Source organism: Manis pentadactyla, chromosome 6 (assembly GCF_030020395.1).
Source record: "Manis pentadactyla isolate mManPen7 chromosome 6, mManPen7.hap1, whole genome shotgun sequence".
Taxonomy (NCBI): domain Eukaryota; kingdom Metazoa; phylum Chordata; class Mammalia; order Pholidota; family Manidae; genus Manis; species Manis pentadactyla.
The window spans coordinates 53,759,288-53,772,158 of record NC_080024.1 but is presented as its reverse complement, the minus strand read 5'-3'; the positions used below and the strand labels follow the sequence as shown (position 1 = coordinate 53,772,158).

General features: G+C 38.4%; 1 protein-coding gene across 1 annotated transcript in view; it reads left to right on the top strand.

Moving 5' to 3' along the window:
- Nucleotides 1-260: 260 nt before the first annotated feature.
- The window catches only part of DNAJC10 (DnaJ heat shock protein family (Hsp40) member C10), a 55,505-nt gene continuing 42,894 nt past the window's right edge, over nucleotides 261-12,871 (top strand). The window contains exons 1-4 of the mRNA XM_036879385.2: nucleotides 261-497; nucleotides 1,906-2,253; nucleotides 3,639-3,804; nucleotides 5,280-5,330. Coding sequence (XP_036735280.2) covers nucleotides 2,050-2,253; nucleotides 3,639-3,804; nucleotides 5,280-5,330 — 421 coding nt within the window. The 5' untranslated portion in view covers nucleotides 261-497; nucleotides 1,906-2,049. The remainder of the gene's footprint in view (nucleotides 498-1,905; nucleotides 2,254-3,638; nucleotides 3,805-5,279; nucleotides 5,331-12,871) is intronic.

Genomic DNA, 12,871 nt, shown 5'->3' with positions numbered 1-12,871 from the left:
AACAACGGAAGCAGGAAGGGGTGGGCTTAGCCGCCCTGCGTCCGCCCGCTGCGTGTGCCGGGACGCGAGCTTCACGGGTTCAGCGTGTCCCTCAGCTTCGGGTTGCAGCCGGAGCCGGAGCCGGAGCCGGAGCCGGATTTCGCGCGAACGGCCACGTCAACCTAAACCAACGCCACCGTCCCCACCCTGCAGCACCGCGCCTCCAGGACTGCGGTGTGCGTTCCGGCTGCCCGGCCCACGCCTTCTTTCCCATAATGCCCCGCGCCAGGCCCCGCCCCGGCCCTCCGCGGAGCCCCGCGCGCGAGCAGCCGCCCGGAGCTGCCCGTGGTTGTCGCGCCCGTGCGGCTCGCGTTCCCCCGTCCCGAGCGCGGCGACCCGGCGGCGGAAAGTGCATACTTCCTTCCCGCGCGCACAGCCTGCGTTCGGCCGGGCAGAGTCCGCCGCCGGGGACTGAGGATGGGGGAGTAGCTGCAGAAGGCGACCCCCCCCACACCGAGGTGGGCATGGGCCGGGAGCCGGGGGCCGGGGCTCTGCCGGGGCCGGCGGCGGCCTGGGCCCTCCAGGCAGGGAGGGGCGACATGCCTGGGCGCCCCAGCTCCGGCGGCTGGCTTACTGGGTTCTCGCTCTTCCTTTCTGTTACCTCCACCACCCTCACCCGGCTCAGCGGTTCCCCGCGTCTTGCGCCAGCTTTTCACTTTAGCCTCGGCTGCTCGGTGTCCTTTCTCCGTTAGTCCGGCCGAGACTGCACACATGCCGGCAGCACTGGACAGTCTCTTTCGTCCCGAGTCTTCATCTTTCCCCTGTCCCAGCTTCCCATTCTGATGGTAGCAAGGTGTTCGCCCTGCATCCACCACCAGCGCTCACCTGTCCCCGCAGCTCCGCGCCTAGCACGTCAGCCACACCCACTCTGACTGAGAACCGCCTCTATACAGGGAACCGCTCTGGGCCCAAAGTGGTGTTTGAAGATACATTCTCAGTTTTTTTTCCTAATTATTGTTGCTAGTCTGGATACTTAATCTCCATCACTATATTTTAGAAAGGTGTTTTTTGGTGGCATGAAAACGAGGGATTAGAAAAGAGCCCAAGATCATTCACAGGTAAAGAGAAAAAAAAGTAGACATTTAGGATTAAATGAAGAAAGGAGAAACTGAGGATGCTAGGAAGGTTACATTTTTCAAGGCACTATGCGATCTTCAGAACTAGAGTGTGCAGGTTAAAACTGATGAAGTGGAGATTGTTTACTTACCCTACAAAGGTGACCACGTGTAAATGATTCGCTTCTCCTTTTCTGTTTCTGTTTATACCAATTAAACTGCAATAAATTAGACTTTTAACTTGCGGTTATTATCCTGCTAGTTATATAAAATAGTCTCTGCTTAGATGTAAACACCTTCGAAAAGACTCGGGAAAATGGTCTACTAGGTAAGTATTCTATTACAACAATATAAGTTTATTGCCATTTTTGGAAGGATTATATGAAATACCCTTTAAAAGGGCCCTGTGCTTCCCTCTAGTCTCCCCAAAAGATATTTCCTACAAATGAAATCTGATTAAAATGAAACGGGATAGCCTTAAAGAAGTACCCCAAAAGGAAGTGGAATTACAAAGGGCTATGCTTAAGCTTGTAGAAAAAGGAAGGAAACAGCTTTTTCCCACCCTTATGTTCTGGTGCTGATCAAATTGCTGAGTTCGTTTATTTTTAAAGTGTTCTGGCTAGTTACAGCCACACTCTACCTTTTACCGTTTACCTGCTGTCTTGAGTGATACCTCACAAATATGAGTACCTGGATATAGAAGCAGTGAAGGGGGACCCCAAAGAATAGAGCCTGGGGCTCTATTATTTAATAAGTAGTGTTATTGCTGGTTTGTTTTATGTGTATTAACTACCTGATTTCCTCTCTTTAGATCAACATTTTGAGACAATTTTGTGATGCTTGATTCACGCTCGGAGTAATGTGGACCGACGTTCTCAAACTTGGATATTATGTCAACTTGAACCAGCGGGGAATCTTAATGTTCGCTTAAATAAGAACTTGTATAAGAAAAAGAATGGGAGTCTGGTTAAATAAAGATGACTATGTCAGAGACTTGAAAAGAGTCATTCTCTGTTTTCTAATAGTGTATATGGCTGTTTTAGTGGGCACAGAGCAGGATTTTTACAGTTTACTTGGAATATCCAAAACTGCAAGCAGTAGAGAAATAAGACAAGCTTTCAAGAAATTGGCATTGAAGCTACATCCTGATAAAAACCCGGTAGGTAAAAATTTCTTTTTAAACGTATCTGATTAATATGTTGTAGTAAGTTTTGATGTTTAAATTATTTTTAATAAGTGCTGAAAATGTTAAAGAAGTCACTTGTCAAAAATCATTCAACTTCTGTACTGAAGATCAAAATGTTCTAGTTTCGAACAGTGTGAAGGAATGTGATACCAAAAATGCAATTCCCTCTTAATTTGAACACTGATTTTCAACAGCTCTGTAACAGAATCCCAAAGCAGACAATGTGAAGTAGTAGAAGTAGTTTACTTAGTAAAATAGGGTAGTCAAGTATTTTAGGACAGTAACAGAAAGATTACTTCCTTAAAACTGAGAGGATATGTCTTGCTAAAAATGGCAGTAATAGCTAATAATAGCATGCTTCAACTTTCACTATTTTCTCCTGTATACGAGTGCAAGACCAGAGTCAGAAAGTAATTATAAACTAAAACTGGACCGCAGCCAAATCCAGTTAATTCCAGTCATAAATATTTGATTATATATTCAATAATGTAATCTTTCAAAATTAGGTTAGCTTTAATTCTTACAGTACTTTTAATAATTTGAAGTTTTTCTTAATGATATTTGATACTCTTCAAGGAGAAAGGTATGGTTATGCTATAATTTCCTATTTTCTAGATAGAATTTTTAAAATATTATTTTGATTGCATAGAGCTGAACCAATAGCATCAATATTTCTCTAAAAGTCATTTAGTTGGTAATCTTTACGTGAGATCTATAGTCTGTTACATTTAGGGTTTTTATTTTTTGAGATTTTAAAATTTCAGAATGATTTTTTGAGTTTCCTTGTGAAAGATGGTGGACCTACAATTAGGCATTATTCACATGAAAGCATTCTTCAAAAACCAATTCTACAAAGCAGTAACAAAAGAGGAACATTTCCAATCCAGTTTTGCGTTATTACTCTGGTATTAATTCTTAATTATCTGATGGATTTGGGGTGCATAATGTTTTTAGTTAATAAATGGTTTTGCCTCAAATAGAAAAATAACCTACAAATTTCTTTGTAACTGTTTGGGGGTAACAATACTTACAAAGTTAAGGATTTCCAGGGATTTACTAGTTTTTTAACATATGTTATTAGAAGGAATGACTTACATTGTATGACCATATCTGTCAGCTTTTGAAGCATCAGTTCTCATTTCTCTGTTACTTTTCTTATTTTGTGTTTAAAGATTTATAATTCTTTAAAAATACTTTTTAATTTCAACCCATGATAACCTATTGCATATTATATGCCTCCTTATTTTGGTATCTGTTCTCCCAGAAATCTCAGGATTAAATTAAATCTACATATATAGATTTTGAAAGTATTTGATTGTGTATCTGAAACATCTGTTCTATCTAATATTTTTTAATAGAATAACCCAAATGCACATAGTGACTTTTTAAAAATAAATAGAGCATATGAAGTACTCAAAGATGAAGATCTGCGGAAGAAATATGATAAATACGGAGAAAAGGGACTTGCAGATAATCAAGAAGGAGGCCAATATGAAAGTTGGAATTATTATCGTTATGACTTTGGTAAGGTGATATATTTATTCATTATGAAATTCTTGCTTTTTAAGTAAATTTAGAAAATTTTGTTTCACCACTTGTCTTATGTAGTTCATATGTGTCACCTTGACTCTTTTTAATGTACGGGAAAAGAATTCAAAATGAAAGTCAGATGGTATGTAGATAGTATCCACACAAATATGAAGGTTAATGTCATCTTTGTCTTGTTACATACTTTTAAAATGAAGATTGCTATTTAATTAAAAAACATTTGCATTAGAAGTTAAATATTGAAGCCTTTCAGTATTTTTAGAGCAACCTGTTTGATGGTCACTTCAGTAGAAGTGTCATCCTTCTCATATGTATGAGAACCCTTATTAAAAATGGTTTAAAGTGTTGACAGGAATAAGAAGTAAGGCAAGAGTAGAGTGAGGAAACAAGGTAAAGAAATCAAGGGAAAGGCAAAGTAAACACAGATATCAAGGCAAAAGGAGGTGTTGAGTTACCTAATACTTCTATTTAATTAGCCTCAAATTCTAAGAACTAAGGTATGCTTTTATATTAAACTACATAAGATATTTTAAATTGATATCGAGTATTTGTCAAGACTGACTTTTTAGGATAGTTTTTTAAGTATATTCACTGCAGCTTGATAGTCTTGTCAGCTGTCTGCAATTTACATGAATTTCACAGACTAAATCTGGTCTGCCACATATTTTTATAAATAAAGTTTTGTTTAGAATGAAGTTACACTCATTTATTTGCATATTATCTGTGGTTCGTTTGGCTGAATTATGTACTAACTGGCCTCTACAGAAAAAGTTTGCTGACCCCTGGCCCCTGGTATATATCCATCACTAACATTATTAGGATATTTTATATAATAATGGGGAATTTTTCTCACATTGTTTTTAATTATTATAGTATATAAAATTTTTATTTACTAAATAAGTTTGTCTCTACTTCTGCAAATAGTCAAATCATAAGACTTTTAGCAGTAAAAATATTTAAAGTGATATCACTTATTAAAAAACATAATCTGAAAAGGAAGTGAAGTCTGTGTAGTCAACCATTATGTATTGGTGCCAATTTCTTAGTTTTGATATTGTACTCAAATTACATGTCAGTATTAGGGGAAGCTGGGTAAAGGGTACATGGAAGTCTGTTCTATTTTTACAAGTACTTATAAGTTTATAAGTTCATAATAAAAAGTTTAAAAACACAATAATGGAAATTTACTGTGGAGGTGAAAATTGCATGAATACTAGGAACCACACACACACACACACCTTTGACAGTCAACATCAGGAAATAATCTTTAAATCTTTAGCTATATCACCAATGGTATTATTTACATTTAGCTTATCTCTTAGTTTGTTGTGTGTTTCTCTTTGAGACTTAATACAATAATCTGATTTTTGCTGATTAAAACAAGTAATCTATTTTTATGTGGCATTTTATGATGTTTTATTTTTATAACTTCTTTGTACTTTTAAAATTAGGTATTTATGATGATGATCCTGAAATCATAACATTGGATAGAAGAGAATTTGGTAAGTTTGTGGGCCTATTAATTTTTTAAAACTAGTTCAAAACCAATTTTTTATCTAAAACTTTTAAGGACAAACAAATGTATTTGAAATTTAAAAATTTGAGAGATTCTGCAGAGAAATGCATAAATATGAATACTAAATAGAAGTAAGAATAATACATCAGTTCAGGACAGGTTTGGATGCCAGGTGAGTTTGCTGCAAACTTTCAAAAAATCTTAGTTTCACAGCTTTTGGATTTCAGTGTTTTGGGTAAGTAGTTATTTTGGAAGTAGATTTAATTCGATCTATGACTTGTGTGAAAATGGATATAAAAGTACAGTTCTACTACATTTTCCATTGCATTTTAAAAAACATTAAATATTGGATTAGATTCTTATATTTTCAGACTTCATACAGGTATAATAAAAATAGATTTATTCTTCTTTTCTACTTCAGACCAACACGTTTTACCTCACATCAAATTTCAATTTTATCTTGCTCTATTATAATCTCATTCAATTTAGAAAACTAAAGTAGCGTCCTAGCCACAAAAATATATATTATATACTGCTGCTCATATATTATTTTTAAAAATGTATTTCAGTCAGTTGGTTTTGAACAGTTCTTTCTAGCCAAAAATTGTAATTTATTCTTAACTTCCTATATCATGTTAGTGTGCCCAGTCCTAAAAGGAGCTACTCAGTACATTACTTTTATGGTCTTTCACATGAGCTCTTGAATAGAAAACATATCTTCCTTACAAAAGAAATGGAAGAAAATTTGATTATTTTGGATTTGGAGAATTTTATTCTTTTGGACTGATACCCATGTCTCTAGCTTAACTACTGCATATAGACATATGGACCTAAAGCTTTCCTTGTGTGACTATTACTGCCTCTCATCTCCTAGTCTGTCAGTAAGTGCTTTATGGACCAATGGGGCAGAAAACTTTGGAATTAGAATTAGAATTGGAGGAACTGAGCAAAACCTGCAAGCTGACTAATCCATGAGTGCACCCAGCATGAGAAACTTTCCTGGTGTTAAGTTGCACAACAGTTCATATTTTTTCAGATGTGTCACTGGAGAAAAGATTAAGATTAAGAATTGCTGATTATTCATATAGAACCCTATGTAGGAGTTAAAAATAAATTACAGCCACAAAACTTTAGGGATAATTTTTCATAAATAATTACGATAGGTTCAATGCATAGTTGCCACCATCCCATCTGATCTCTAGTACTATGTGTATTACTAGGCTAAGACAAGCTGATCCTGATATTTTAGTTGAAGAAGATGAGGGACAATGGCAAACGTGAATAGTAGTATCAATCTGTACTTGTCTAACTAAATATCACATTAGCCTACAGGGTTATGGGTCTCTTTCTATTATCAGTTGTTTCTGTTGGTTTAGGATACTTAATCTTGTCTTTGTATAACTACATAAATAATTATATAGAGATAACTTAAAGTTATGTATGTTCTCTTACTCCAGAGAGGAGTTGTGTTTTCTTTTGGCTAGGGTCACTGACAGCTTTATTCAAGCAAGAGACTGAAATGACTCAAAAGCTAAGCTTTGGATTTTGAGAAGACTGGTTAATTTCCAGTTCATCTTTATTTACAGGACATTTTCTTAGATGTGTCCATTTTGTTTCTCGAGCCTCATGAATCTATTGAAAGTTCTGAGTTTCTTGCCTATCAACTACCGCCTCTAGAGGCAGTAAACATTGGCTCTCTGATTTCCACCTCCTCCTATGCCTTTGTCCTCTATTATTCATTATGTTGGTAATTCTTTGATTGATCTGTGATTGATAATCATAGCTTTGATAATACAGTATTAAAATACAGTATTAATGACATTTTAACCCTTTTCTCATTCAGCAACAGTGGAAACTGGGCATATATGTTAGAAGTACTCTATGAAAATAAAGTACTAAGCGACATTTTTTCACTCTGAACAAGGTTTTATGTCAAATCACTTCAAATTTGTTGTATGTCATATTTATATTTAAGACTTAACAACAATAGAAGTCTTAATAATTTGTCCAGTTTTTGCAGTTGTAATCGGAGAGTCCATCTAAGTTATATAGTTCATTTTTCTTTTTCACTAACAAATACTATTTATCAAATAAAAGCACTAAAATAAGGAAGAGAATTAGAATTTCAGGCTTAAATTTCTTTTAAATGCTTGAGTTAACTGTCTGTTCCGCAATATCTTATACTTTTTTCAAATAATTAGCACTTGATAATGAATTACTGGTAGTAGGGATCTAGAAAGCTACTTGTCTTCCAGATGCCAAAAGGCTGTACAAACCAGTCTTGTAGTTCTTCATATTTAGTGTCCTTTCAACATTCAAAGTCATTATACTTTTAATTGGTCTGCTTTTTTGTCCATTTGATGGATGGAAAATCTTAACACTTCTGCTGGAAACCTGCTTTGCCAATCTAGCAGAATTGGGTCAGCAGAATGTGATGGGTAAGGTTCAAATGTTCCTGCCTTCATTCCACCAGCCTTTTTACCAGGAGAGGAGAGCATAAAAGGGAGTGTAAGTAATTCTTTCTTCTCTGCTTTTCTAACTTGGTGGTAGAGGCTTCTCAGACAAGTAAGGATTGGCATCAAAATATTCCCATGGGTAAAGATTTAACTTGAAAGGTGTCCCTTTAAGTAAACGATGGTGTTCTTCATTCTCTTCCTTATAATTTAATTTTGGTGCATCATAGAAATCAGGGGAGTGTGAAAATTATTTACCAGTGGTAATATTTGCATAGCCATATCCGGTTCCTTTCTTTCCTGGGTTTGTGTATAAATTCTTTCCAGATGCCTCATATTTTTCTCTGGGTTTGGACTGTACACTGAAGAATGGGACTGGACCATCTACTGTTCCATAGTAGCTTCCTAATCCACATGGCTTTTTATCTCCACCACTAGGGAGGAAGGCTTTGCCTAGATTTTTTTTGGCTTCTTCAGTCATATGCCGTCTTCTCACTTGATTCAGATTTACATAGCCATCGCCTTCAGAAATCCTTAGAAAATGGGGATTGAAATAACCTGCCTGGAAATTTAACATTTCTTTGGATCCGCAGGTAGTATCTGTTTATTTTTGCTTGCAGCCTCATTAGAGGGTCCTTTACAAATTAAGTTAGGAGTATCAAAATTTTGAGCTCACTAGTAATGAAAGAACTGAAAAACAAAAAGTTTCAAAATGTGAATTGGGCTAGGGGTATTGAGCTCTGAAACACTGTTTCAAAATGTTCTCTGACGAGGGGAAGGAAGATGGCGGCGTGAGTAGAGCAGCGGAAATCTCCTCCCAAAACAACATATATCTATGAAAATATAACAAAGACAACCCTTCCTAGAATAAAGACCAGACGACACAGGACAATATCCAGACCACATCCGCACCTGAGAGAACCCAGCGCCTCGCGAAGGGGGTAAGATACAAGCCTCGGCCCCGCGGGAGCCGAGCGCCCCTCCCCCCAGCTCCCGGCGGGAGAAGAGCAGGCAGAGCGGGAGGGAGACGGAGCCCAGGGCTGCCGAACACCCAGCCCCAGCCATCCGGGCCAGAGTGCAGGGCCCTCGATACTGGGAAAACAGGGCAGCAAGAACAGTGAGCGGGCACTGGAGGCTGGGTTTCGGAGGACATAAGAAAAGCAGGCGACCATTTTTTTTTTTGCTTTTTTGCTGTTTTGTTTTGGCGAGCGCTTTTTGGAAGTCTTAAAGGGATAGGGACCCCAATACTAGGGAAACAGGGCAGCAAGACCGGTGAGCAGAGGCCCGAGGCTGACACCGGAGAATAAAGAAAAACGAGCGACCACCTTTTTTTTTTAATTAAAAAAAATTTTTTTTTTTTTAATTTAAAAAGTTATTTCTTTTTTTTTTTGGTGGTCGTTGTTTTGTTCTGGCGGGTGCTTTTTGGAAGTCTTAAAGGGGCAGGGCGGGACACTTAATCCAGAGGTAGGGAATCCGGGGATCTCTGGGCACTCTAACCCCTGGGCTGCAGGGAGCAGGGAGGCCCCTTTACAGAGATAAATAGCCTCCCAGCCGCTCCTGCTCCAACGTGACTCCACCACTTTGGAGTAGCTGCCCGAGCCAGGCTACGCCCACAGCAACAGCGAAGATTAACTCCATAGCAGCCGGGCAGGAAGCAGAAGCCCTGTCTGCACGCAGCTGCGCAGCACAAGCCACTAGAGGTCGCTGTTCTCCCAGGAGAGGAGGGCCACAAACCAACAAGAAAGGAAGTCCTTCCAGCCGTCACTCGTCCCAGCTCTGCAAACTATTCCTATCACCATGAAAAGGCAAAGCTACAGGCAGACAAAGATCACAGAGACAACACCAGAGAAGGAGACAGACCTAACCAGTCTTCCTGACAAAGAATTCAAAATAAGAATCATAAACATGCTGACAGAGATGCAGAGAAATACGCAAGAGAAATGGGATGAAGTCTGGAGGGACATCACAGATGCCAGAAAGGAGATCGCAGAAATGAAACAAACTCTGGAAGGGTTTATAAGCAGAATGGATAGGATGCAAGAGGCCATTGATGGAATTGAAACCAGAGAACAGGAACGCATAGAAGCTGACATAGACAGAGATAAATGGATCTCCAGGAATGAAACAATGTTAAGAGAACTGTGTGACCAATCCAAAAGGAACAATATCCGTATTATAGGGGTTCCAGAAGAAGAAGAGAGAGGAATAGAGATGGAAAGTATCTTAGAAGAAATAATTGCTGAAAAATTCCCCAAACTGGGGGAGGAAATAATCGAACAGACCACGGAAATACACAGAAACCCCAACAGAAAGGATCCAAGGAGGACAACACCAAGACACATAATAATTAAAATGGCAAAGATCAAGGACAAAGAAAGAGTTTTAAACGCAGCTAGAGAGAAAAAGGTCACCTATAAAGGAAAACCCATCAGGCTAACATCAGATTTCTCAACAGAAACCCTACAGGCCAGAAGAGAATGGCATGATATATTTAATACAATGAAACAGAAGGGCCTTGAACCAAGGATACTGTATCCAGCACGACTATCATTCAAATATGATGGTGGGATTAAACAATTCCCAGACAAACAAAAGCTGAGGGAATTTGCTTTCCACAAACCACCTCTACAGAACATCTTACAGGGACTGCTCTACATGGGAGCACTCCTAGAAAGAGCACAGCATAAAACATCCAACATATAAAGAATCGAGGAGGAGGAACAAGAAGGGAGAGAAGAAAAGTATCTCCAGACAGTGTATATAACAGCTCAATAAGCGAGCTAAGTTAGGCAGTAAGATACTAAAGAGTCTAACCTTGAACCTTTGGTAACGACAAATTTAAAGCCTGCAATGGCAATAAGTACACATCTTTCAATAGTCACCCTAAATGTTAATGGGTTGAATGCACCAATCAAAAGACACAGAGTAACAGAATGGATAAAAAAGCAAGACCCATCTATATGCTGCTTACAAGAAATTCACCTCAAACCCAAAGACATGTACAGACTAAAAGTCAAGGGATGGAAAAACATATTTCAAGCAAACAACAGTGAGAAGAAAGCAGGGGTTGCAGTACTGATATCAGACAAAATAGACTTCAAAACAAAGAAAGTAACAAGAGATAGAGAAGGACACTACATAATGATAAAGGGCTCAGTCAAACAAGAGGATATAACCATTCTAAATATATATGCACCCAACACAGGAGCACCAGCATATGTGAAACAAATACTAACAGAACTAAAGGGGGATATAGACTGCAATGCATTCATTCTAGGAGACTTCAACACACCACTCACCCCAAAGGATAGATCCACTGGGCAGAAAATAAGTAAGGACACGGAAGCACTGAACAACACAGTACAGCAGATGGACCTAATAGACATCTATAGAACTCTACATCCAAAAGCAACAGGATATACATTCTTCTGAAGTGCACATGGAACATTCTCCAGAATAGACCACATACTAGGCCACAAAGAGAGCTTCAGAAAATTCCAAAAGATTGAAATCCTACCAACCAACTTTTCAGACCACAAAGGCATAAAACTAGAAATAAACTGTACAAAGAAAGCAAAGAGGCTCACAAACACATGGAGACTTAACAACACGCTCCTAAATAATCAATGGATCAATGACCAAATCAAAATGGAGATCCAGCAATATATGGAAACAAATGACAACAACACTAAGCCCCAACTTCTGTGGGACACAGCAAAAGCAGTCTTGAGAGGAAAGTATATAGCAATCCAAGCATATTTAAAAAAGGAAGAACAAGCCCAAATGAACGGTCTAATGTCACAATTATCGAAATTGGAAAAAGAAGAACAGATGAGGCCTAAGGTCAGCAGAAGGAGGGACATAATAAAGATCAGAGAAGAAATAAATAAAATTGAGAAGAATAAAACAATAGCAAAAATCAATGAAACCAAGAGCTGGTTTTTCGAGAAAATAAACAAAATAGATAAGCCTCTAGCCAGACTTGTTAAGAGGAAAAGAGAGTCAGCACAAATCAACAGTACCAGAAACGAGAAAGGAAAAATCACGATGGACCCCACGGAAATACAAAGAATTATTAGAGAATACTATGAAAACCTATATGCTAACAAGCTGGGAAACCTAGAAGAAATGGACAACTTCCTAGAAAAATACAACCTTCCAAGATTGACCCAGGAAGAAACAGAAAATCTAAACAGACCAATTACCAGCAACGAAATTGAAGTGGTAATCAAAAAACTTCCAAAGAACAAAACCCCCGGGACAGATGGATTTATCTCGGAATTTTATCAGACATACAGGGAAGACATAATACCCATTCTCCTTAAAGTTTTCCAAAAAATAGAAAAGGAGGGGATACTCCCAAACTCATTCTATGAAGCTAACATCACCCTAATACCAAAACCAGGCAAAGACCCCACCAAAAAAGAAAACTACAGACCAATATCCCTGATGAACGTAGATGCAAAAAATACTCAACAAAATATTAGCAAACCGAATTCAAAAATACATCAAAAGGATCATACACCATGACCAAGTGGGATTCATCCCAGGGATGCAAGGATGGTACAACATTCGAAAGTCCATCAACATCATCCACCACATCAACAAAAAGAAAGACAAAAACCACATGATCATCTCCATAGATGCTGAAAAAGCATTTGACAAAGTTAAACATCCATTCATGATAAAAACTCTCAGCAAAATGGGAATAGAGGGCAATTACCTCAACATAATAAAGGCCATCTATGAAAAACCCACAGCCAACATTATATTGAACAGCGAGAAGCTGAAAGCATTTCCGCTGAGATCGGGAACTAGACAGGGATGCCCACTCTCCCCACTGTTATTTAACATAGTACTGGAGGTCCTAGCCACGGCAATCAGACAAAACAAAGAAATACAAGGAATCCAGATTGGTAAAGAAGAAGTTAAACTGTCACTATTTGCAGATGACATGATACTGTACATAAAAAACCCTAAAGACTCCACCCCAAAACTACTAGAACTGATATCGGAATACAACAAAGTTGCAGGATACAAAATCAACACACAGAAATCTGTGGCTTTCCTATAT